Source organism: Hippocampus guttulatus, chromosome 19 (assembly GCF_054856545.1).
Source record: "Hippocampus guttulatus isolate MCC_2025c chromosome 19, RoL_Hgut_1.0, whole genome shotgun sequence".
Taxonomy (NCBI): domain Eukaryota; kingdom Metazoa; phylum Chordata; class Actinopteri; order Syngnathiformes; family Syngnathidae; genus Hippocampus; species Hippocampus guttulatus.
Window position 1 is genome coordinate 9,280,814 of NC_141279.1, and position 27,302 is coordinate 9,308,115.

The window sequence follows — 27,302 nt, forward strand, 5'->3', positions numbered from 1 at the left end:
CGTTGGATGGATTGATGATTGACAAGTTTCAGAAACTTTCGTTTGACACTCAAACACAAAAAATAAGATGACAGGTTCTGAAATATATACATATATACTAAGTATTTATTAAGGCATCTCTTAATAAAACTCCCTCGTGAGATTAAGTTAGCACGAAAACACCAGAGCTGTATATACAAGTGGGGGGGGGGGGGGGGAGCACATGGATGGAAATGCTTCAAAGTGATGCTAACCAATTTTCAGCAGTAAAAAGTTAAGTCTTTTTCGTGAGCCTGGAAAAAGGCGTTTTGCCTCTTGCCGGCGACTGAAAATGGCGTCGCGTATTTGGAGCTCAGGTCACGAGCAATCACGGCTCAGATTTCGAACTACTCGTGAGCCATCAAAAATAAAGTTAACCGTCGACCGCTGAAAATTGCAAAATTGGTTCACATCACTTTTTTTTTTGTTTTTTTTTTTGCCCGTAGCGCAACGAAGGTTTTATCGTCAGGGGAGGTTCAATGCCGCAAAGACGTTTGCCAGAGATACAGCAAGGGAGCGGAGGGAGGGCTGCGTTTTTAATACATGTAGGCTTTGGAATAGGGCTGGGTGGCGTGGGGCGGGTGTTCGGCGGCAACGTAGGGCGGCCCCCCCTCGTCCAGGTGGGACAGCGGCACCGTGTCCTCCTCGTTGACGTAGCGCTCCAACTCGGCCTTCAGGCTGGGCCGCTGATTGTCGGGGAACGCCAGCGAGATGAGCGCCTCGGGCTCGCACACAAACTTGTACACGTAGCGCTCCCCCGCCACCTGCGCGCCAGATCGACGCTTAGACCGACAAAAATGGGCCGGAAATGTTGGACTTTACCTTTTGCATGATTCCTTTCTCGTAGTAGTAGCGCAGAGAGCGGCTCAGCTTGTCGTAGTTCATGGCGGGGCGGTTCTTCTGCATACCCCACAGTCGGGCCACCTGCGCAGGACCTTTTGGTTAACACGCCTTACTGGGTAACTCGAGACTGCGGTTTCGGGAGGCTGATTTAAAAAAATGTTCACATTTAAACTGGTCAAAAAAATTGCAGTTTTTCTATCCAGCCAAAGTGCCAATTTAGTACCAGGGCTTACTACAGTCATCATTTTACAAAAGTCTTAACAATACAGTGTTTTAAAAAAAGAAATCGCCTCAGTTTACATCATGTATAAATCATTTCATTATTTTTAAAAAATGCTTTGTCCCATATTTTTTTCAAAACGGTGGGAGTACTGCAGCGTCTTCCAGCCTCATGTTTGTGCGATGGCTGAGTGCTCCGTGCCTCTAATTGCACTCGTACATTTTTAATGCCTTGTGAAAACATAATGGAAGTGCGCACCAGTGTTTGGACCCACCGCAAATGGATGCCCCCTCATAACCACGTTGCTAATAGCACAATTACAACGAGAACACAACTCACTCTTTGGTGGTGGCTGCGGCGGCGACAGTTTTTTGTTTGAATAGCTTATTTGGCCGTAAAATGCTGTGAACGGACTTGATGTGTATGTTTCATGACAATGACTACTTTCCTATTCACCGGGGCTTTGGGATCATCTTTTGGCGTTTTGGAAAGTGCACGGGGTTGCATGTACCTCTTCGGGTTCGATTAGCTTGAACTCCATCCCCCGGCCGGTCCAGGCGATGAAGTGCGCATTCCCGGGGTCGTCCAGCAAGGCCACCAGGAACTGCCACAGCTGCAACGAGCCTCGCCGCTGGTAAGGCGTTCCCTCGCGGAATACGCCGCCGCCCGCTTCCTGCTTCATCTCGCCTGCGGAGAAGACAACAGTTGTGAAAATGATAATGAGGGGGCCACACGCTGATTCATCAAAAAGATGGAGGACATTTTTAAAGGGGGTCTTTCCTACCACGGTGCCCCCTCTACTGCAGCAAATTATTTTGGTTGTTGGGAGTGGGGTTTTTCTTTTTTTGGTGTGTTTTTTTTAAATAACCAAAGGAATAAAGTTGTCGTGTCATTCCAAACATTTCTGTGTTGTGTCTCTTTGTTTTAATGCCTTACTATACGTATCACAGTTGCATACCGTCATATTGCATTCCTTAATTGTGACGTGGTCGTGGCTGCGTTACAATGTGGATTAAATCAAGTAAGGTACCGAACGCACAGCATTCACCCGGTTCCGCTTGAAGACAAACAAGGGGATATTGACCCGCACGAAACCATATTAGCAAACGGAGGTCGATTGTACGCCGTAAACAAAAGTGTGGAAATGCGAGACACGCGACCGGTGAGAAGGGGCACACGTCAGCGCCCTGAGGCGCTCCGCACCATCAGTGACTACTTCTCACGCTGAAACAAAAGCCACTCAACGTCAAGTCTGGCGTATTGCGTTTCCTTCTGAGACAGAACTCACCTTCAAACTTCTCCGGGACCACGCGGGAGTCGTTCTCGAACCCATAACCTGCAACCACAACAACAAGCACATTTGCGTTTGCGTCAGTGCGTCACAAAAGAACAACAACAACAAGAAGAGGCTCTCGGGAATCAAGGAGAATCTCTTGCAGTTTAAAAAGGGAGCAAGGAGCTCCCGACAGAAGACACCTTAGGGGTCGCACACATGAAAAACTACCATCAGGCTCAACAGGAAGAGGGACAAGCCTATGCAAACATGTTCAGACTATTGATTTTTCCAGGAAAAAAAAAAGCATTCTGGAGGTGGGATGGGGGGGGGGGTGACCTTTCCATAAAACAAACTTCCAGAAAAAGGTGGATAATAGTGAGGGGGGGATATGTTGTGAAATGGTAAAAAAAATATTTGTCATTTAAAAAGAAAAAAGTTAATTTTGGGGGGGAGAAAAGGCGCTTTTTTTGCAGTAATTTCTTTTCCACATTTTTACATTTTCTTTGTAAAGTGTTTTTTTTTAAGAACTGTTTTTTCACGTTGTAGGAAAAAAAATTCTTTTTTATTAGGGGGGAGAAATTCTCTTTGGAAACGCTAGTAAACCAATTCCTCTGGAAAATTTGATAAAAGTGTGTCTATGTAGACACCTGGCCGAAGGGAGTGAATCTTTACACCCCATTTAGATTGCAAAAAAATAAAAGTCAACCAAGTGTCAGTTTGAAAGTGTTTGAGGAGCAACCCTTGCTTTACCTTCGGGGGTCGGCTGGGAGGTCGGGTAGCCTTCACGGTGGTGGTACATGGAAGGGCATCCGGACACATCTACCAACATGTCAAATGGAAGCTTGATTTAAACTCTCAAATTGGTGTGGAGATTGATAGCTTTAGAAAACCAATAAAAACCATGCAGGGAAACAGGAGAAACAGTGTGTGTGTGAGTCCTCGGAACAAAAACAAGGCAGCATAATGCGCACAAAAGGTGCAGCAGTGAGTCAATGCGGCGGAATGCAACGCTCTCGATAAGATGCCATCGAGTGTGCGCCCGCCTACGCAAGTGACCCGACGGTTTGTCACATTTCAACAATTATTCATCATTTTCTCAAAACGTTGCATTTTTTTTTCCTATCTCGGTGTCACCTCCGAATGAGTCGGCGGCACCAACAGTTGGCCCGGGGGGGGGGGGGGGGGGGGGGGGGCGTCAACCAGCGTTGAATTGTGGTCGTCGGGTCCAAGTCTTACATTTATTTTTGTTTTCTTTCCTGCTTTTTTGGGGGGTGGGGGGACTGGTTTTGCATTTAAGAGCCGATTCAAAACTCCTTCATACCCAAATGCCCCCCCCCACCCCCTTTCCGCCCCTTCGCGAGAGGCTCGGGTTACTGCAGCCTCGCTCACTTTTCCATTAGGAGTTGATGGGGCTGCAGCGAAAGGAAGCCGCCGGTGCAACGTGAAACCCTGCAGCCTCCGCCGGGGACTCTAGTCTTTCCTCTGCCCTCCATTTTCTCAATGAAATTCCTCTACCGCAACCAGGGAGAGCGGGGAGGGAAGACTTTGGAAAGCAGGAAGGGGAAGGTGTGAATGTGCTAGAAAAGAACCCCCCCCCCCCCCACCACCCTTGAATGTCCAAGGAGTGAAGCGGAGGAGGAGTCCCGTGGCTCAAGGAGAAAAAGTTTGCTTCTTTACACGGACATTTTGTTCCACAGATGGCTGAGACGACATAAAATGAAGGGGAGGCGGGAGCTTGAGGTTTTGCCTCACGAGGATTTATTTTGGGTTTTTTTTCCCACCGAAAACACTTCAGTGTGAACGCTCAAGATGCTCACTTTGCTCCCAATCCAAATGAGTTTGTTTTGTGGTTAAAAAAAAAAGACCTATTTCAGAGATTAAGGATTTTAAGAATAAATAAAAAAAGAAAGCTGAGAAAAATAAAGATCTTTTTTTTTAGGAAAAGCATCCAGATTTGTTTTGTCTAGAAACATAAAGGCTATTCTCATAAAATTATTTTATTCGAGAAAAGCATTTTGGGGATTAAAAAAACAAACAAAAAAAAACTACGAGGTATACTTTTATTCCGAGACGTTTTTCTCGTGAGATTGAGTTTTTTTTTTTTCCAATTTGGCCCTGACACTTGTGTGTATTTTCTTATTTTTGACCTCAAAGGACCACCGTCCTCATGTCCTTGCTTCTCACCTGCGTCGTAGGTGTAGTCTGCGGGCTCCTGCTTGACCATCATATGTGCCGGCGGGAACCTGTGCGGGTGCAGGTGCGAGTGGTGCTGGGGCGCGTGGGGCCCGCGGCCATGCCCTGGTGCCGCGCCATGCGCCCCCACCTGACCCGCCCGCTCATAGAGGGGGTCCATATATTCTTGTTTGAAGCTCTGCTGCAGGTAGGGCGCGCAGGGGTCCGAGTGCTGCCGGTGGTAGCCGCCGGCCCCGCAGCCGTGGCCCGCCGGGGCGGGGGGCATTCGCTGGAAGGCCTGCGACGGTGCGGGGAACTGGGGGCCCAGGGGGTCTCCCGAATGGCCCTGATATCTGCAAGTGAGAGAGAGAAGATTGACATTTCCGACTTGAAACTTACACGGGCGGCCGACCAAATTTTGGGCTCACTCACCTGCCATTGAGGGGGTACGCGTTGCTGGGCAGCGGCTGCGATGCGGCGGCGGGGTTCATGTAACCCGCATCGGGCCGGCCGGCCGCCGCCGGTTTGGGCGAGTAGTGCTGCTGCATGGGCGACAAGGGGGTGCCCGGGCAGGAGCGCTTGGCCACCCCGGCGCCGGGCCTTTTCTGCTCATAGGCGCTGCGGATGACACGCAAACAGACTCCAGATATAGCGTCACGGCATTATGAACGGAGACTCGCAAACAAGCACCTTTTTTTTCATGCCCTCGAGCTCACAGCAAAGGCAGAGCAGTGTCACTGAATGCCAAACTCTACACGTGAAAACGGCCATTGGTTGTGGCAAAGTGGAGCGCGTGGGGAAGGCGTCTCATTCTTTTGCTGCTCGGAGATGGACAAACCCCTTCTTGGAAATGTAACCTTCTCTTCTGGACGAGTACCTTCCCTCAGACCGAGAAGCGTCTCTCTCTTAGGACTTCAACTTCTTCTCTCATGACAAGAACCTCTCTGGTACAAAAATCTTCTCTTGGGACTCGAACATTGCGACGAGAGTTTTGGAGGCCAAAGGCTATGTTCCGATGCTTACCCGGCATAAAGGCACTGCTCTCCATTGGCCACGTAGCCAAAGTTGGGCTTGTGGCTGCACGACTGGCTGGGGTCCGAACCCGGACTCTGTGGCTCCTTCTTGATGGTGACGGGCGGACTGTGAAAGGCCACCGCTATCAACACGCAGGAGAGACAAAAGACGCACGGTTAGCACGGCGCTTCAAAGGGAGCGGGACGTTCGCTGTCAAAATGCTTTCCCAATGTTTCTGGTTATTGAGACAACAGATGAAACATTTTTAGGACCTTTGAACTTGGCATTTGTACTTTAAGTAAACATTTTGCCGGCTTGCAAAGGTATTTTCATTTTGAAAAAGTGTACTGTTTTCACTCCGCGTTGGACGCATCGGGTCAACAGCGAGCCAAAGTCAAGCACTTCTCTGAGGCGTTTCAAATTGACACTGCAAATGTATATTTCCTTGATAGAGACCTGAAGACTTTATTGTCATATGACAACACGCGAGTCCTTTGTCTGGTGTCACTCGAGTATGATTATACACAGAGGCACAATACACAAGGGCAGGATATTTACATTTAAGCACTTGAACATCTTTCACATGCAACACATTGCTTGCGTGTGTGTGTGTGTGTGTGTGTGTGTGTATGTGTATAGCAAACACATGGGCACATTCCAGGCCAAAGTCTCCTCGCCCACTTTGCCTTGACTCTTGCAGACACAACAGCAAACTTCCTCAAAGCTAAACATGTCTGCCACGAAAGCAAACGTCACACCTGCGTGCCAATTGTCCACACTCACACACACACACACACACACGCACACGTGCACCAAATGGGAACTTGTTCCTATTTGCATGCAGATGTTGACTTTTAGCGGACACGTCAGCTGATATGGCCACCATAGGGAAGTCTCATATCTGCACACTCAAATCAAGCTGTCAAACAAAGGAAAAGCTAGAGTGGGATGAGGGGTGCTCCTGGTGGAACTTTCTAATGCCAACCCCCCCCCCCCCAGCAAAAGAAAAATATCCCAAGTGAAGCTTCAAGCTGTGCCGAGGACTGGTGTTTATTATGTGAGGGGAGGCTTTCGGTCCAAGACGCGTACAGGATGTTTTTCTGGTCCCAGCAGGGTAAACAGCAGCAGCTGTGCACTTCCAGCTGTGGGGGGAGGGGCGCATTCATTCATATGCGTGTCTGGAATCTCTGTGGGTGTGTACCTGCATTTGTGTGTGCTCGTGTGTGTGGAGGCGGAGGGGGAGAGGCAGTCCGGATAATTGCACATTGCGCTTCATTCACAAAAAAACAGATGAGCAGCAAGCATGTGTGGCCCGAAAGTGAAAGCGCTTGACCATTTTGGAAGGGCTTGCTTCAAGAAAATGCACTTCTGTTCACGCAAAGAGGACCACATGAATGAACCAACAATGTTTTTTGTTTGTTCTTCCTATGGGCTCGTAGTGCGTGATTCCTGAGCATCGACAACGATAACTCTTGCGCGTTTATCCCGCTTTGAGAGATCGCACCCCGCGAACCTCCCTGGGCGTGTACACAAGTCAGCGAGCGCAAGCGCTGGTGCGGAATATTGGCCTGATGCGGTGGGCTGAGCTCCTGAAATCCTTTTCAGAGCACAAATCCTTGAATGGCAATTAAAAGGTAACTGCCACGTGTATTCTTGAATGCCAGAGGAATGAAAAAGTTACAAAGAAAAAACAAAAAACAAAGTCATGATTATATTTTTGTGAGGACAAAGTTATGAAGATTTTTGGGAGAAAAACGTAAAGTGATGAAAATCACTTTTTCAAGAAAAATCCTCCCCGCATTTTTAACTAGCCCGAAGCTAATGTCTTATGTGCACATATGCACTTTTTCAAATGACATAACAAATTGAAGTCCCCATAGAAGGGAAGGGAAGGCAGGCCTGTCTTCACTCTGGGCGGACTTTCCTTGAATCAAACATGCACTTCCAAAAATAATCCCTGAATGAAAATAAAGCCAGGGCTCGAATAAATGATGGTGTCTACATTTACAAGGCAGTGGCAGTCGTGTAAACGGAAAAAAGAGAGAGAGGGAGAGAGATGTTCCATGGGTCCTTTTCTGCTTTTTATTTTGGAAGATACGAGCTCCTTTTCGGCTCACGGCTGAGATAGAGATTACGTGCGGTACGTGTAACCAAGTCAAACCAGTCGCCAGATTTTCCAGTTTACAGTTTAAAGCGAGTCCCCAAGCTACTGTGTCAGAAATGGAGCAAGTCAAGCGGCGTCGAGTCGCAACTCAAGTCATCCGATTCGCCACTGAATGGCTACTTGACCCAAGCAAGTCCCAAGACCAAAAACTGGTGACTCAAATCTGACTTGAGTCGAGTCATGTCACTCGAGTCCCTGACCTGACCTATCGGCATCGTCATGAGAACCAGGATGTTGAAGCGCTTCTACCGCCCAAGGATAAACGATGACATAAGGCTTTGTCTATTTGCTGGAATTTTAGAGCAACCTCCGATCGTCGAGGGCTCAGACAGGCTGACGGCGGGGTCGGGGGTGGGTGGGGACGTAGTTTTACATATGTAAATGTCGACGGTGGTCAGCGGTGGTGGATGCTGGGAGAAAGGCGACGGTCATGGCTGAGTGCTTTAGGAAGTGAAGGGATCATTACATCAGAGGGGGGGAGGGCAGGGGCGAGGGGGGCTTCCCATTCAATGCACGGACCACAAACAAATCATGAGAGACGGCCGGGCCGGGATGGGCCAGGTCGGCACGGGATGCCCCCCCCCCCACCCCCAAGCCCTCAGCCCCAGCCCCATTTCAACTCCACCCAATCCGTCCAGCGCACGTTGCCACAATGGGCCTCTCAGCTCAGTCGCACGAGTGGGAATATGCGTCGAGCGGGATTCCGGCGGGATCCCTAAAACACACAAGCCCGGATGAGCGCGACACACGAAAATAAGCAGTCCGGAGAGACGCGCTGTCATGGCGCTTTCAATTTTGACCGCTTTACTTCTTTTATCGTTTGCAAATGCAAGCCAGCGACTCCAGGATGTCATTGCCTGAAAAACAATCATGCCAGCAAATTTTATGCTCAAAATAAAACAGCCATTTTCAATCTTAGCACCACTCAAGTGAACGCATGAACTCCTCCCACGGCGCGTGCGGCACACCGCTGCCAAATGAGATGGAAATCGTCACCGTTTCTCCACGCCAACGATGACGTAATCAGCCGTGACAGGCACCGGAAGAGTGTTCATTTCAGGTCAACGAGTCCCGGCCGGGACTTGAGCGAGTTCCCGAAGACCAAGTTCTTGCAGCCATGGAAGGGAAGCCCGAGACGAAGACGCAACTGCATCTGGACACTCTTAAACGGGATGTTTATGCAAAACTTTGCCAAGTCTCGAGTCTCTGGAAGCCTGCGGCTCACGACAGCCTCGTTGGCAGGAACTCAGCAGACATCAGCCCGTGTGTCAAACACCACCGGAACCTTGTGACGTTAAAAAGACGAAATTTCAGAAAAGAAATGTGCAGACAAGAGCCAAGTTCTTCCTTAACTCCTTCCTGGGGGGTTATCTGCTTCTTGTCGGCCGCCTTTTGTGTTAACCCCCCCCCCCCCCCCACCCCCGGGCTCGCCAAATGCCGTCGATCAATGAGGCCACTGAAGACAACGCTACCACGCTGGCTTGAAAGGTTAAAAAGGAAGCTATTGATTGACAAGAACGACATTAGCCGCACAGCAACACAATCTAAAACGGTAAACACGAGCCCAGATAGACCACCTCCATCCGCTCTGCTTGGGAAAATATCTCGTTTGATTACAATTTCCAAGCAGAGTAAACCGCTGTCCATTGTGGGATGCAATGTTCGCCGTGCCCTCTATGAATCCATTCCAACCTCTCAACAGGGAAAAAAACATAGCACCGATGCTATTCGTTAGCCCGTCTATGGCGCTTTGCATTGTTTGCTAGCATTCGGCTCTACGGACCATCCAAAGGTAAAGCTAACGTTGGTTCGCCAGTCCGTAACATTTCTTGGGCCTGACCAAGATGGATTTTTTTTTGATGGCTATGACAATTCCAACAAGGATTATATTATGATAACTGATAGCTGTCAATTAAAAAAAAAAAAAAAAGGAATGGACACCAGAATGCCTTTTTGGGTTCCTTATGAATTACAGGCGGACCATTTGACTGTTTTATTGTTTGTTGTCCTTTAGTATTTGTTTAACTTTGCAACAGAGAAAAACAGTCACAAATCTGCTGTTTATTATTAGTTTGGGTTTTATTTTTGCCATTACAGCAATATGCCACTTCAAAGGCAAAGGCCGCACCATCTCCAATTTTGCAGGATCTCTATGGGTTATGCCACAAAAAACAAAATAACACACACACACACAAAAGCAATTACAATGTCATCAATCTATTTCTGCTTTCTGGCATTGTAAATCACAGAGAGACACCCAGGCGGGAGAGGAAGTGAGGCAAGAGAAGGCCATCCAGGCCTTCGCTGGAGCGCGGCGCGCCTGCTAACATGTGCGCGACATGTGCGCGCCTCTCGGGTCGCCGCACAGCCAGCAAGCCGGCGAGGACGAACGCGGCAGCCAGATCGGCACAGTGGCCCCCCCCCCCCCCCCCTTGGATCCATTAGTGCTCTCCTATCTGATGGATGAATTTTTAATAGCATTGACAGGAAACCGCGTATTGTTTGGCCTAACACCTTGCTACGCATAATCCTGTCCTCCTTACAAAACAAGTGGATACGTCTATCTTATCATGCATAACAGTGAGTTGTGAAAAGGAAACCAACGGTAATTTTTTCAAGAATCAAGAATTGTGCCATCTTTTCCCCCATCACCGAGGGCAAAATCGTTGGCTAACAGGATGCGCGTGTGACCCACAGCCGTCATACGTTGCCGTGGTTTTCTGCAAATGTCACACTTTCACTTCCCTCTGCGTTTAAAAAAAAAAAAAAAAAAAAAAAAAAAACGCACTCCTCGTCTGCCACGGTGAGAACCGACTTGTCCGAGGGTGTCGCCCACAGATCAGTTGGCGTGGCAGCAATTCGTGGCGACCATTTACGTAAAGTGACTGAAGTCAATTTTTGTTTGGTTCAAGAATCTGTTCTTCACTTGAGTTTTAAGTATTTAAATCAAAAAGAATTACGTCTTGTGTCTTCAACTAAATCACATAATACACCCTAACAAATATCTGCTCGCTTAATGCGAACACACAACGCAAAACGCCACGGACTAGGTAACTAGCACTGATCTTGCTGTATTTTAAGTCTTTTTTTTTTGTTGTTTTGTTTACACGAGCACAGTATCTGTAATTCAACTTAAGTGCAAGTACCGATGATGGCAGGAGATCATTATGTAAATTTTGGTTTTCGTAGGAAAGGAAAAGACCCTTATAGATGTGTCCCATATTAAGGAGGGCGATAAACCCTGCGCGCGCCATCGAGCCTTGACGTGATGCGTCAATGTTCTGACATGTCCCCCCGCCCCCTCCGCCGCTGTCCACTTCACTTCCAAATGTGCCACGTTTGCGCTTCCGACAAAATGGCCATCGAGCCGCTGTAAATCTGACGCTCACATTGCAGGACAATACATCGCTGTCCCAGAATGTGCGCCGCGAGAGCGACATCTCGCTGTAGGCGAGGGCGAGCTGTAATTAATCTGACACCATATTGACTCCTCGTTCCTTATCCCCGCCCCCCCAATATAGCCATCCCCGCTTAATGTTTAATGGCGCAATCGATGCATCCGCACGTTACTGAGATGATATAATGAGCTCCTGCTGCTTGATGGGATTATTGTGCACGCAAGGAGCTTTCGGGAGGAAACGTTGGCTTAGCTATTTGGCGGAAACAGTACGCCATGTAATGTACAACCACAATGTGCAGTGGTACCTTGAGAGCAACTAAGTTAGCTAGCTAACAAAAGCACAGCTACTGAGTGCCAAGTGGCTCACGGCGGACTATACAATGATTGAGCAATGGACTTGACTTCCGACTTGCATAACCTAAATGAACAATTGTGGACTTTGCAATGTCATAATCAATCATGCACCCCCCCCCCCACACACACACAAATTTGGCTAACAATAATAAAAAATGACTAATGGATTATCTTCAATTTAGCATACAAGGAGACCATTGTCTTGAAATTAGCAACACACAATTCTTACTGATCTGCTGAACAAGCCCCCCCCCCCCCACCCCCGATATCATGATGGAGCTCTCTAAATGCTTCATGACACATCGTGACCCACACGTGTCTTAACTCTCTTTTTCCGAGCTGATTTATCGGCACTTTATCTCTATCAACTCATCCATCAGTGACTCCTCCGGGGGGAGGGGACGGCCGCAGATCGATAGCGTAGAACTCTGCTACACAAGCCCCCAAGCCCGGCGGCTCCAGCACGCCTACTGGCTTGTGTCAGCAGGTCAACATAATCACGTGCACTCCGTGTGTGTGTATACACTGGACAGGATTTAAACAGGAATAGTGGCCAAAGAAATAGCTCGTCTTACTGCGCAGCAAACAAACGAAGAGTGAAACTAAAGCAGAGATGCAATTTTCCTGATTTTCTTGAACACATCAGCCCGTCTGAACTTGACAACTTCAATTGGTAAGTCTCCTCTTCATCATTGTGAGCCTATTCATTACGGTTCCAGGAAGAGTAAGCACCCCCCGCCCCCACACACAGACCTCTATCTATTCATGAAGCTATGTTTCTGACCCAACTTGACTGCCCCCCTTCTCCAAGTACTTTATGAACTGCATAACGGCTTTAAAGCGGCACGTCGGGTCTTTTTATACAACAAATTAGTTACCGATACTATCAATGTCACCAGATGCCGGCGATGCACTACTTTTCCATGAGACAGGGCTACGGATTGACCAAACGAAGCTCCTCCCCTCACGTCAACAGCAAGATCAGAATATTGGATGATAGGTTCCCCAAATAAGTTAACCAAAAGTTGCATTCGCGGCAGCGAAAGTTCAGGTGAATAGATGACATCAAGAGATGTCGTCATGCTGTAAAGAAAAAAAAAAGTGAGCACAAAAACAAGTGTCTCTTAGGTGCCGTGAATGAAGGCTCGCCAGCCTCAGCTGGCTTTTCACAAGCAGCCCATTCATAAAACCGCTGCTGCGTATGTGCACGCGTGTGTGTGTGTGTGTGTGCGTGTGTGTGTGCTGACTTGAGAGGACTCAAGTGTGCCAAAGAGGCGTCGCACTAGTGGCTTGTGCGCTTGTTTCTGGCAGGCACCTGGCTGTTTTTGCTGTTGCATAGCACCTCTATTTTGGAAAAAGAAAAAGACTGCCGACGACGGAGCTGCATGTTCCGGAGGCGCACAGCCAATCGAAGTCCTTTTAAGCGCAAACTGTGGTTCACTAGCTATAACTTGAAAAGAGTTTTTGTGTGTCTATTTATTTTCACGCATCTTCATCCTTAAGGAGAAGCCATTTTAAATTTTTATTTACCTAAGCTGCCAGGCTACTACCCGTTTGGTAGCTTAGCAAACGGTGCCAAATATGGACACGCATGCACCTGGCCGCCATTGTCCTTATGTGTGAATGCTTGCATTAATGGACATCTTCACATTGAACTGATTTGGGAAGCCGCGGGCTGCTATCTAGTTTGTAATCTATTCTCATCACGTCGATCCTGAACCAAATGAAACTAAAAGTGCAAATGAATGTTCTCCACTGCCGGTTAACTCATTTGGGGTAAACAGAATTGGCGCAAAAATTTGCCGGGTTCCGTAACGGAACATTGAGTGCGGTTTCGACGGCCGCTTTCACTCTGCTTCCTCGCCATTCACTCCGGCGGCGCCTTGCTCTCCCTCGCCCCCTTTCGCGTCTTCTCCCTGAAAAGGAGCGCAGCGGCGCTCGATGGCCGCAACTTCCTACGTAATTACTGCAAGGCACAAAACCAAACAATCGTCCCATACAGCTCCGAAATCACTGGATTAGTTCACATCTTGGAACACTCAAACTCTGTGTGCGTGCATGTGAAGGAGCAGAGAATTCAACACACACACACACACACACACACACAGGAAGGGAGGGAGGGAGGGCTTTGGAGTATCCACTTGGAAAGAGGGATGAGGGCGGGAAGGGTGGTGGGGTGTTTTTTTTTTCTTTCAATGAATGGAGAACGAAGGAGCTCGCAGCCGAGAGGCACACTTCCTCTTAAGCAGGCGGGGAAGAAAATTTATGAATGGCTCGCGTCGAGTGTAAACAAAGAGCAAGGCGCTCTCGGCGTCTCGGTGAAGGGTGGCTTGTGGCCGCCACACGAAACAATAGTCGGGATTCGGGACGACACGAGACTTTCAGGGCAGGAAAATATGCGGCGTTGGATTGTTTTCACATATTTGGGGACTTGATGATATTTAAACACATGTGAGGCCATTGAATACACGTGCGTTGTGGGTGTGTCCAGAACACTGATCAACATTTGTTTTAAATCAATAAATGTTTCTCTTTTTTTGGCACCGATTACTAAGCTGCCATGTTTTTTCGGCAACAGCTGGATTTTTTTTTATGTTAAATGTCATGGCTAATAATTACAATGCATGGTAACATTTGCATTGTGAAAATTTCAAAATGAAAATATCTCTGCTACCAAAAAAACAACAACAACAACATCCTTTTGATCAGCATTAAAACACAATTAGGGACACATCAAGCCACCTCTAATCAAAATTTGTCACAGCCGATGGAGCCTTTCAAGCCATCAAAAACACATCACAACATAAATGCAAAGCTAATGAGATTCACACCCTCCCCCCCAAAAATGGAAAAAAAATAGAATGAAAATGTTTTTTAAATGCCACATTTTTGCCAGTTTTACTCTCCTTTTACAGCTAAATAAATACTAAAGGACAAAGTGATGGACATGTTCTGCCTCTGTTTTCTTTTAATCATCCGATTAATCATTGTCAGAAATGACATCAGCCTAAAAAGCAAAATCCATTTTGGTGGGGCGCTCGTTCCAACAACGACACCGTTCCTGGTGAAAGTGTTCAGACACGCATGCCGTTGTTTGTGTCGGCAGGGATGAGATGCGTCAACATTTCCCCCGCTGTCAATGCAGAATGAGGAACAGCAACACATCAGCAGTCGAGCAGTCAGCAAATTGCCCCCCCACCCCACCCCAAAAAAGTTACGGGACGACCCCCACTACGGCACCTCGCAGACAGTTCTACGCTTGTTCGCGAGACGAGAGCGAGGCAGCAGACCAGATAAAGTCAACAGATGTGCTGGTTTTGCGCAATTCCTCACTGTGACATTCCCTTGTGTCTTATTAAAGTGCGTGCGTGTTTTTTTGTTTTTTTTCTTGAAGCCTGCTGGTGGCCACACCCAGGCAGGTAACAAGCAGACACGGTAAACAGGCTCTTCGGGGTGTCGCATTTGTCCGCAGGCATCAATTAGACTCCAGCCAAGCGGGATGAGAGTCGGGCTTTATGCGTTTCGACGCAAACACGCGCGAGTTTCAATAACAGGTGAGTCACCCGCACAGACGTCTTTCAATTCCAACACCGGTTGAACTTTTCACTCCTGGCAGCGGATTAAGACCGATTCCATTCTTAGCGTTTCAGATCTTAAGGCGACAAGAGAACCAAAGCCGTCGTCCCTTTGTGTTGACCCAGAGAGGGAAACCACCAATCGGCGGCTTTTGACGAAGCTCGGAAACTAACACGGAGCCAAAAACAGCGGGCAGCGGCAACTTTATCAGAACAGCTTGAATGAAAACAATTACGGTCCGTCCGATATGATTTTTATTTTATTTTTTTTAGGGCGAATCCGATATTTGGCAGGATAAAATTATGATGACCAAATAATTGCCCGATTAATTACAAAGATATAATGAATGAAATGAATATTAGCTTAGCAAGAAAATTATAGATATATATGAGCTCAAATAGTCTGTCTCGATTGACTCCCAAATTGACTTGGTCAGGGTGAAATGCGGGCCTGCAACGAAACTTCCACATTGAATGAGGAATCACTGGATTGGATATACATTTGGAACTTTCAATGACTTATTTATTTTTTTTGCGGTGTGCCGTTGAGATTCCTCTCATAGAAAATAGGCGCCTCGGCTCACTAAAGTTTACGGAAAGAGTGGGTCAGTGGTGGGCCAAAGCGGATTCTTTCACTGCCGACCTGTCAAGCCGCAAGTTGACAAAACCACGAGATCTTCTAACGTCAGCGCCCGTGTGACATTAGGCGGAGAGCCGGAGTGGCTGTGAGCAGCAGGGACGCCGTCCGTCAACACAAAGCGTCCCTCCGCCTTTCAATGAAGTGGCTGCCAAAGCGGAGCCCCAACGTGACCCCGCAAATGACGGCGGGCCGGAGGCGCTTAAGTAGACATGACCCCCGCGCGCCCTCGGGTTCATCTGCGCTTCCGCCGGCGCTTTGTGGCCTAATGGACGGCGACAAAGTTGCGGGCGGGAATGTGTCACGCGAGGATCGTGACACATGCGGGTCGAAACGGCGCCGTGTTTACACACAAAAGACGGATGTCCCCTGTGACACCTCCCCCGCCGCTGCCTGTCACGTCTTTCAAGTTCCCACAAAGCCAAAGGTGGGAGGAAGTCCACGTCAAGTCAAGTCTTTCATTAGTTCAAGCCGGGGATAGTCTTAAACCGGTCAACTTAAGTCGGACTCAAGTCATGTGTCTCCAGTCGCCCACCTGTGCTCCAAGCTGCCAAACGCTTCATAAAGACGCACCGCAGCGTCCACATGAATGGATTGTTGGATGCGGGCGCGCCATTGTTAATAAAAGGGAAGTACATTCAAATAGTTTGCTTTCCCTTTTGACGTCCCCCATCTTTAGACCTGAATCCGCTTTTCTACCGGTTTCCTGGGCCGGACCCTCTCGGCTTTTCAAGAGTATGCAAACGGCGGGCGGCGGCGCACAATACCGAGGCCCTTTGGTGTCCTGGCTTTTGTCGGCCGCGGAGATTGCAACGAACCGCTGCTCGCCGCGCACGATACTTTCCAGAGCCCCCCCTTGTGACAGGTGAACATCCACACTCTTGAGACAACATAATTTTTTGTCATCTTTTTTAAGTTCCAGAGCCCCCGCCGCCCCACGTTTGACCTCGCCGTCCCAACATCGGGCCAAAAACTACACGAGTAAGTTGAGTGACACCAGATCACATGAGATAAACAATATCAGACCCGAAAACAATTCGTTGGATAAATGAGCTCCGGAAGGACAAAAAGTCCAAGTGCAGTACTCACAGTTCTCCGAGTGGAAATCCGGAACAAACTGCTCGTCGCTGTCAGGAACCTGAGCTGGAAGTAAGAGACAGAAAATTTCATATAAGTAGCTTGTCAAACTTTCAGAGCAACAGAATTCGATGTGAAATGACAACAAGATTTTCGGAAAAGGCTTTAAACCCCAACCCAGGAAGCTTGGAAGCTGATTTTCAACACACTCCACCTGGGTGCTCTGATGCGAGTGGAAGTGCAACGCAATGGAAAGTCACATGACGAGCTTTCTGACTATTTTGCTCCTCAGCGTTTCGCTCATTCATTCGAGCGCAGCAAACAACATGCCGGTGGGGCTGTGGGGGGTTGGATTCTGACCTCCGCACCCCGACAGCGGCGCATTGGCACTTATTTCCAACCTGCATGTGCGCGCGCGACCCCGCGTCCAGGCAACACAATGGTGAATGGAAGGGGATTCCTAACGCCGGCCCACAGCACAATAGCGCCTGTCTGAGGCCGCTTGCACCTGGGCCGCCGTCGCTGACTGGACTCATTCACGTCCACCCGGGATGACTTTCATTCACAGAATTGGCTGCTTTTGGAAGCGACAAACGGGCGGTGAGGAATCGCTGAGCATTGCCATGCCCCCCCCCCCCCCCAATTCCAGATCCATCATTTCATCCAGCGCTTCTTCACGCAGGACGCGGACAGAATCCAGACCACTGCGACTTGGCTAAACAAAGTCAGCGCGTCAGTGACAAGTGGCATCCGAGTCGGCGTTTTGTCACGGCACCTGGCACGTTTCCTCGCTCTGGATTTCTGCAGTGAACATGAACAGCTGGCCGTCAAATCACGCGCTCGTAGAATTTCAACCAAATACGAGCAAATGTCTCATGTGGAAATGCGCAGAGCACAGAGAGAAAGGGTTCGAGGCTGCCGCTGACCGACGTTTAGCCGCGCACGTCCGGCTAATCCCTATTTTCCCGCTGGATCTAATGGAAACATTGATGAAGAAGAGTTTCATGACCAACTCACTATAGATAGTTATAAGACTTTTTCTTTTAAACAGAGGATAAAGAATATATGCCTGTGAGGATTCTCATATTACTCAACTCGATTTACAGAAGACTTTTTCAAACCCCCGTACATCGAGGCTAAGTGGTCGTCTGTCTGAGGGGTTTTGCATCGTGTGCGAGCATTAAGCTAACAGACTTTCCTCGGGCAAAGCTATGTGGTTGTTTCCAAAACACAAGGTGTAATTATCTTTGTTTTATGTTGAGTTTTACAGTAAACTTCAAATGGGAGCGGAAATCAATTGCTTGAAGCCTCTTTATTTTGGAAGAATTGGTCACAATCCGCCAAACCGCTGCTTGTTGTGAACTCGAAAATTGCCGTCTCCCGAATCTGCCGTCATCGTGGTCACGTAATCAAAGTACACATACCTAAAAATGTAGTTAAGCATAGTCAATGTACTTTGTTACTTTCAACGCTTCCAGGAAGTTTGAGATGCAAGTCGTCACAAGAAGGAAAGTGTGTTTTCAAATCAACACACACACACAAGCCCCCTTCCGCTCCCCCGGTGGGAGTTCCTGGGCGTACAAACCTGAGGCCCAATAAGACAAGACGCAACAAGCTTCCCCGACGCTCGCCATGCGCCGCTTCCGCTCTCCTCCTCATCATGGCCAAAAGGGAGAACCAATTTTTTTGTTTCAAAATCCCCCTGAACTTCCCTAGCATTTACAATCGGGGCAAATCCCTCACAAGTGCAATCGCCGGAGATAAAGTCTTTAATTAATGCGACAGGAAAAGGAGACGGTCTGCACTCAAGCCGCTATTTCAAGTTAAATAACATCTTTGCTGCGCTTCAGCTCAGATGCGTTTACCAAAAGAGGTCGATATGTCACATGACCTTCCCCGCCACCACTTATGATCAGGACTATGATTAGTCACGTCATTTTTGTTTTTCCATTGAAAAGGATATTTTGCCGTAGGGTTAAATGCAGCGCTTTTGTGTAGTTTAGTGGCATGACCTGTGCGGTTTTACAGGGCGAGAGTGCGTTTTGTTTCTTTGAATTATAGATTCTAAATGTGATTTTCACACGAGCCCCTTTGACTTCAAAACCACAACGTAAATGCCAACAGTGCCCTGGCCTCAGACGTCACGTCTCAGCGACCGTTTTCTTTTTTTTGTTGTTGTTGTTTTTATGGCCTGACAATGACGTGGCCGGCCTTTTCACATGCGGAATCGAAAGCGACAAGTTCACTTCACACCAGTCTCCGGACTCACACATAAACAAAAGACCAGAGCCAATAAAAGTGGTACAATAGCTTTGTAGTTGAAGGTCCGACAAGTAGCTGTCGTCACACCTTTTTAAAAAAAATAAAAAAAATTAAAAAAGGGGGAGCACAGGGGGTTGCCTATCAAGACTTGAATGTTTCCAAAAAAACACTCACTCAAACCCATTATTGAGAATTCTTGACTAACTCGAACAAATCCATTTTCAGAAAAAAAAAAGTATATTCAGATGAATCGACTCGAAGCAATGTCATAATTGTGCTTGGTTACTTCGCATCATGGCAAAGCGCTAGATGCGACAACAAAAAAGGGCAATCAATGTATTCGTCTTCCCACCACAGGGTAACGTGCGGCTTTTATTTGTGTGCCCAAAGCGGAATAATGACTCCATTAGCGCTCACATCATCGTCGTCATCAGCAGCAGCAGCAGTAGCAGCCTCGCGCTAGATCTGCATGTTTGCTGCCACGAGTGATACATACCGGCAGGGCCCAAATCAATAAGCCAACATGGCTCCTACCTTCCATTCGCCTCCATTTATGCATCCTGTACGTTGATGCATTTGGTGGCAGAAAAGTAACCGTCTATTTGCCTGGATGAAGTGAATCGATGACAAAAAAAATGTGTAACTTTTCAATTTCTCGCAGAAATGTCTGGGTGGGTTTTGTCTTGAGTAATTTCGCAAAACGTAATAGCGAGCCTGCTAGCTAACCGACGACGTTTTATGGAGTTTACGGTTTTCAGGTCCTAATTCTTCTGTTTTAACTGCCTTTGATTTTTGGAAGTCTGATTTTGACTCCACGCTCAGCACTTTGTCTGCAGCAATGTTTGTTTTGAAAGTGATTTCTAAATAAAGTTGCGTTGAGCACCATTAGCACGCTATTCATAGCATCAAATAAAGACAGCAACAGAAAAAATGTCAAATAGCCAGTCCCTTAATGATCATGTGGACTGGGCGAGGGTACACAATGTACTCAATGCACTCCCTTTCACACGTGTTGAACAATTACCAGATTTCAATCATTCTAACGTGCTGGTTTTTGGTACGGGAGCCCAGATTTGAACCCTTACCTCACAACTGTGAAACAAATGTCATGACCACTTTCCCATCATGCTGCCCCATTGTCAGTCTGCAGGGTCTTGCGGTTATGAACAAAACCACTAAACCACCATCCTGCGCGCAGTCGACTTGCACAACTTACAATAGCTAAGGAGGCTCGATAGTCAATTACACAACTTGAAGGACAAATAACACGAGTGACTCCTCTGAGTCAGTTACAGGCTGATGATGTGTCACCGTCATTGCCGACACCAGCTACCTTTGTATCTTCAAAAGAGAACGCAGACCACTCCAACCCGATAAAATTCACAGCTTCTCAGAAGCAGACGTGAAGAAACTCTTACCTTCTGTGAGCCACGTCTCCTGGAGTTGGCTTAAATCCTGGAAGAGGTCTACGGAGAACGCAAGACACGTACAGTAAGTGCAAACCCAGAGAGGAAAACAACAGTAGTGGGGAGGGGGGGGGGGCATTACTTTCGAATAAAGTGGACTTTACCTTCAGATTCCTGAGGGGGTAATTCTGTGTCCATGTATTTCCTTTTGGCGGCCATCAACAGTCTATTTGGGGGCCCATTTCCTTGAGACTTCTGCACAACAACCCACATGATGAACACTTGGACAAATGCAAGTCACACATTTGACAGTAAAAAAATATTTAGGTTGGAACTTTTGTAGGTCGAGAGGCTCGTGAACTGAGTACACGTTGTTGTTTTTTTTCGGAGGGGGGGGGCATAGAAAACGAGTTGAAGTGACCATTTGGCGCACGGAACCAACACCAAGAAAGCTTTGACGAGGTGCTGTTGTAAGTTTAAAAAGAAAAAAAGTAAGCAAGAACGCGGGCGTGAGTTCGGTTTCGAGCCCGAAGTCAGACTCGTGCACGCGCGTAGAAGAGACCAACAACAACCCCACAAAAGACCCCCGAAACTCAAAAAGTGCACGCGGAAACATACGTACGTTTGCGAAAGTGAAAGGCACTTGCTGGTCCAAGTATGCATCCATGCTACGGTCCATCCGTCAGCCGTCTGCGGTCATTTGGGCCCAAGCGGAGCGGACGGCCGCGCAGCCTGCAAAAGCTTGACGAGGAGGGAGGGAGGAAGAAGGGTGAGGAAGAGGAGGGGGGAGGACTGAATGAGGATGCATGTATAATGAGCTCCATTCACAAAAAAAAAAAAAGAGAGAAAGGGGGGGTGACGCCGAGGGACAGTGATGGCGAGTGATTGCACAGCGCGCTTGTCTCCGCTTTTGTGACAATTTGTAACACTTTACGTTAAACTTGAACACAATGCAATGTCTTGCGCGATTAAATCCGCTTTAACAAGATCGATCAACACAATTTTAGTCTACTTTTTCTTCCTTTTTGACCAAAATAGCTTCGCGATTGGTACATTTCCTCTTTCAGGGGCTCCGGTTTCAAGCCTTTTTTTTTCAATACTGCGACTTATGAATGAAGACTTACACCCCGCCTCTCGGCCAATCGCAACTCTTCACGGAGACAAAAGAGGCGGGGTCAGGCGCACACCAGCCAATCGGCGCCGTTTCAAAAGGGCTCAAGTTTCGTGCAGGACTTTACAGTTGTTTTTCATTCACAAAAAAGTGAGAGGGAGAGGGAGGAGGGGGAGAAACGTCTCATTCACAAAAAACCTGCCCTGGCTTGTTTTTCTTCTCGCTATTTACTGCATCGCACTTCTCCGAGAACTGGAAAAGCGGCGCTGAATGTGACGTAAATCGGCCCAAAGCCGCGCATTCTTGCGGTTTGAAAGTCCACAAAACGCATGGCGACGACAAAGATGTTAGCCTCTTCAGTAGAAAAACACAAAGGCATGAATGTTGTCGAAAAGAACTTCTCAACGCTGCACACAGGAGCATCGCGACTGAACTCGACAGAACAGGACAGTGATGGGTCACTGCATTTGACTCAATCCACCTTTTAATTTCACCACTGTCACCATTATAGAAACTGTGCACGTCGCCTCGAGCAGATCAGAAAAAAATACATTTAGCTTATGACAGGACAAAAGCAATAGCCTCCTCAAATAAAGAGACATCATACTCACCAGAGACGCTTATTATTAAACAATATGAATGGATGTAGATGGCTAACGGCGTGTGGTCAAAGTTGGCCGTCGCAAGTTTTACTCTGGCCAACCAATCAGAGAACAGAAGAATGCTGAAAAGTTGGCCCTCGATGACATCATTGTATAATCTGATGGCAGTCCGTTGTTCAGATAGTTGAAGTTACATGGGCCAACATGACTCATTCTGAAGAACAGATTAGATTGACAGGGCAACATGGAGAAAATGAAATCTGACTGGCCCCTGGCCACCCCAAAAAATTTGAATTGATGTTAAAAAAAAAAATTTTGAAAGCTTGTACCTTTTTTTTGCTTCAGCTCCAAGGTATGCTGCTCCTTCTACATTGCAGCAAGAGCAGTTGTTCTTTGCAGAGAATAAAGAATACACGTCAGTGAGGATTGTTGTATTATCTGTCTACATGCGTTCCTTCACTGTGCTCAAATTTCCGTTATAATGCTGCAACATTGATGGTTTAAAATCGACTCAAATTGGAAGTGTTATTACGAAAAAATAAAATAAAATTACGCATCTATAAAATCCCTTCACTGCTTATTTGCTGTATCAAAGCCTTGTTGCCCGTTTCCATTTCTCAACGTCAGCTCTTGTGTCGGCGTATGAGAAACGCCACAGTAATATTTACAGGGCGCCATAAAATATTTACACCCAAAATGAAAGCCATGTGATTACAATACGTGTCCGGAGGGGAGAAAAAGAAACACTTTGAGTCATGGCGCACGTCTCGGAAGCACATGTGTTCTTCATCACGTCTTCCAATTGGAAACAAAGGAGGTGGAGGCTCGGGGGGCCGGCGCTCGTGTCGCGCTTGCGTGCGTCCAGCTTGCTCAGCAGAGACGTGAGCGCTGACGGACGGGCAGACAGACGGATGGGAGACACTTTGGGCTCTGAGAGCTTATCGATTTGAGCGGGATGGAAGGAGCGCCGTTGCGTCTGCCGATGGAGACAAATACGCCACGAGTGAGTGACACACGACGACCGAGCGGCAGCAGAGGGAGCGGAGAGGCGGCCGCGTGTCTTTGCGCACCGTTTGGACGACAAAATGTAATTTCCCCATTGCGGGACAAATAAAGGATATCTTAAAAAGTTCCCAGAGCAACACGCCGAGACAAACTGACAGCGGGGGCTGAAGTGACGAAGCGCCGTCGGTCCATGTCAACTCAAATAGTCACTAAAAGTTAGCAAAATATTTTTAGTATTGTTACATACTCCCGAAAGTTACCCGAATCCTTTGAAAATACTCCCCAAAAGCGACCTAAACACTCTTGAAGTTATGAAATACTTCCTAAACGTGCACTCTTAAATATATCGAAATACTCTCCTGTTCGTGGCTTTCATTGAGTGATTTCATCACGTCCCGTGCAGGGAGCCGGCGAAGCGCCATCGCGGTACTCGAGACCACACGCTTTGAGTATCACTGCAACAGAGAATTTACTTCATCAAATATTCATAAAATAAAGTGGCAGAGCGATCCAGTAACCCGGTCGGAGTGAATCTCCCTTCTGGGACTCATGAACGGAACCTCTGCCATCTTTTTGCCCGTCTGTGTCATTCTCGCAGCGTTGGGACACGTCATCACGTTTTGTTCTCCAAACGCATCCCGGAATAACCACCTAGTGCCCAGTAGGCCTTGGCGAACACAATTATTAAGCAAACACTCTCACGCTTTGGGGGGGAGGTTTTTGTTTGGAGGGCGAGCCGCGCCAAAGGGAAAATAAAGGGCCGTGCAAACAGCGGCCGTGTGAACGGAGGGGCGGGGCGGGGCGGCGCATGCCCGCTTGTGCCCGGACACGCACAACTTCCACTTTTCTCCTCCGGGGGTCACCCGAAATAACAGCGGGCCCCCGCTCGCAGCGAGTGCCGCGCCAAGGCCCGAGGAAGCCGAGGCGCGGCCAGCAAGCGAACAATACGCACCTGAGAAGAAGCGCGCACGAGCACGTTGTTGTTGTGTCTGTAAATAGTGCTTCGGCGCTTCCTGCTGAGGTCAAAGGCTGGTGAACCGGAGCGTCTCAGCATGATGCTGCCGGGCCCTCGGGCGCTTTCATAATAGAAAGCCGAATTACAAATACTGTGCCACTGACTCACTTCTCGTCGATGCATTCCTGCTGAGCTCAGGTAGAGTGGCTGGCTGTTAGTTTCAAACCACTGACAAAAAACTAAAGAAAAAAAACATTGCTCAATGGATGAAAATATTGGTCAAGATGGAAGCAAAATAGTACATGGAGAGCCTCAATCACTTCAATGTAGTTCTTCGTCAATAAGATGGCACTAAAGCACAACAAAAAGCTCCTTAACGTACCATCACATAGTTCCTTGGGGAAAAAAAGGGTGGTAAAGCACTACATGGATCTGTTCAACTCACCAAAACGTAGCACAGTGGCACCCAGATGGCAGCAAAGTAATCCTCCTCCTATTCAGGACTTGGGTCCGAGTACAAAAGCAATGCAATTGGTTCGTATGTTTGGTTTGGTGCTTTTTTTCAAATGTAAAATGTGTTTTGGCAAGTCTTACATTTAATTCCGGTCGGTCATTCCCCGCGCGGCCCCGGCGTTGCCGGGACGCCTCATTTGTGTCGAGGACAAGACGACCCTGGCAAGCGATGAGGCTCGGTGGGCCCGGGCGAGCCACCTGCGGACCGACCTCCTCCGACAAGCACACTGGCTCGCTTGTTCCGAGGAGCGCGCGGGCCTTCTCGTCTGCCCCGTCTGGGCCGGTCCGGCCCCTGCCGGAGATCAATCAGGTGAGCACAAAAGCTTGGAGCTTTTACAGGGCTGCTTTGCACTCAAGAGACGCGGTCGCCGTGCAGCTGCACGGCTCAGCTGCCAATGGGAAACGCACAAGGCACACACTGACACAATCCTCCCTCCCCACACAGTGAATGCCCATAAAGATTAGGTTGGATTTTCACTCAAGAAGGCAGCACTTCATGCTGCCAAATGTAATATATATGCACGCTCTAAGCCCCCCCCCCCCCGCCCCGTAAACTATTTCGCCTAACATTCCAGTTAGTGCCTCTAATCTGCAGCTCCAGTTACTTAATTGGCTTTTGCAACCAACTTGTAGATGGGAAAACATCACACATCAGCAAATTTAGACGGGTTGGGCAGTTTCATAAGTTTCCTTCGTTGATTTTAAGTGGGCAAGCATGACTTTGTTCTGGTGCCAAGTTGTGATTTGACGAGCATAACAACAGTGGAAGGTTTTGGACCTCTGGCTTGTGAATAGTGTAAGTAGTCGCAGAGACACATATTTGCACTCTTAAATTGGTTGTAAAAGAAAAAAAAAGTCACCAAAGGCAACTGTTGTAGTGGGGAACATTGTCGCTTTCAATGGGAAGGAGACAGAGAGGATCTTTATTGATGCCTGCGTGTTATGCCATGAGCCCCCTTGCCCCCCCCCCACTCCAACACTCCCCTCCCTCCATTGTCACCCCACATGTCCATTTAGATGCCATTTAACACGACATGCTAATTTGGGTGTGGATACAAAATAAGCATGTCACTTACAGAACCGTGGTTGTTTTTTTTTGGGTCCTCCCCACCCAGCGAGCGCCATCAAACCGTCCACTGTGGAAGACGACAAAGATGACATTCAGAAATCCAACACAATGGCAGCCCGGATCACGAGTTCAAGACACATTAATAGCAAGTTATTTTAGCCTTTTGAGAGCTGGTGCACGCAAGTGCCCCTCACTATCCCAGGGGGGTTTCACGCTCCTTTTTCAAAGTCTGTCCAAACAAGTAGGGGGCTTGGACATTTCATTAGGCGCGTCACGGGTGTGTACATAGTACATACAGTATCTGGGTTTTAAAGTCACGGCTGGGAGATCATTGGTAGTAAAAAGGGGCAAAATGCAAAACTGAATTTTTGGGTGTGTTTGTAAACGGAAATGCACTTTCTTATATAGTATATAGTTTGTCTTCCTTTTACAAAAGTGTAACATCAATAGTGTGGGTCCTTTTGAGAAAAGTGCAACATCAACATTTTGTCGATTTAGTAAAGTGGAACCTCATCTGTTAGCCTTTTTAAGATAGTACATCATCAGTAATTGATTATATTTAGTTCACAAAGTAACTGTTAATAATGAATTGAAATTACATTGCAGGCTGCCCCTATTGAAATACTCCCTGAGCATGTTTTCTAACATTTACAGAAATTGTTTTTTAAAAGGTTTCCCAACACCCTTTCAAAAAAATTACAAACACATTAACACACGTCATATCCTATACTGAGAGAGTACCAATATCTCTGCGTTTGCAGTAAACAAATCCCATTTTTTTCGAAACAGAGATATGATCATTTGTTTGTTTGTTTGTTTATTGAACATAAAACATATATACAGTAATAATTTGACAGAAAATAAGGTAGATAAAAAAAGTAAAAAGAAAGAAATCAATCTTCATTCAACAGTTATGTTCAAGGGAGTAGGAAGAAGTAAAAAACTTATCTAGTCCTACCCCGTTATGTGATTGTATCTAATAAATCATTTTTATATCAATCAGAAAAGAAAAAAGTAAGAAGAAAGAAGTCTCCATTAAGGCTCATACTTTACCCTTAACCGTGATATTTTTACAACTTTTGGTTTGTATCGGGATTATATACTTCCACACCGTGACACTCTTGTGTCAATTTTCTCTTGTATTCATAATGGATATTTATATACCTTTCTCTATTTATCAACTTAGTTCTGATTTATCATCATCGAACAATATACATCAATAATGGCAGACATAGATATATATTTTAAAATTAACCTACTAACGTTGTACTCTGTCGGCGTACAAAGGAGCATTGAAGATGAGTCGGTGATAATCATCTTCGCAATTAGCCACAGCTGGAGTACTTCCCGTTTTCATTCTTCTTCTTTCAAGCGTAAAGCGTGTCAAGTGAACTATTGTGCCTCCATCTAGTGGTTGACAGTGGAGTTACAGACAAAGTCAATAGGATGCAACGCCGTTTTTTTTTACTTCAAGTTGCTTTGAATTTTATATTAAACAAAGGATCTTTCAAATTCAGATTTTTAAAATTTCACATTAAAAATCCATGTTTCAATATTCCTTCAAATTTTGTGAGATGAAACATTTACGATATACGAGTTGTTTTTTTTTTTTAATAATATGTGGGAATA

At 47.2% G+C, this 27,302-nt stretch overlaps 1 protein-coding gene across 3 annotated transcripts; it reads right to left on the bottom strand.

Moving 5' to 3' along the window:
* Positions 1–83: 83 nt before the first annotated feature.
* etv4 (ETS variant transcription factor 4) lies at positions 84–27,206 on the bottom strand. Of its 3 annotated transcripts, none has more exons than XM_086137841.1 (19): positions 26,937–27,206; positions 25,681–25,740; positions 24,686–24,896; positions 24,537–24,594; positions 24,089–24,212; positions 22,461–23,591; positions 22,141–22,345; positions 21,041–21,159; positions 20,583–20,673; positions 20,431–20,478; positions 16,763–16,816; positions 5,553–5,685; positions 4,962–5,147; positions 4,542–4,882; positions 3,108–3,176; positions 2,370–2,417; positions 1,593–1,768; positions 841–942; positions 84–782 (listed from the first exon to the last, which is right to left on the bottom strand). In XM_086137841.1, exons 8-19 carry the CDS (start codon positions 21,095–21,097, stop codon positions 555–557), a joined length of 1,533 nt encoding a protein of 510 aa, XP_085993967.1. In that variant the 5' UTR covers positions 21,098–21,159; positions 22,141–22,345; positions 22,461–23,591; positions 24,089–24,212; positions 24,537–24,594; positions 24,686–24,896; positions 25,681–25,740; positions 26,937–27,206; the 3' UTR covers positions 84–554. The 3 variants fall into 3 exon arrangements, with proteins under 3 accessions (XP_085993967.1, XP_085993969.1, XP_085993968.1); XM_086137843.1 differs by having other exon boundaries at positions 26,933–27,206; XM_086137842.1 differs by having other exon boundaries at positions 22,461–24,212.
* Between the last annotated feature and the right edge of the window lie 96 nt (positions 27,207–27,302).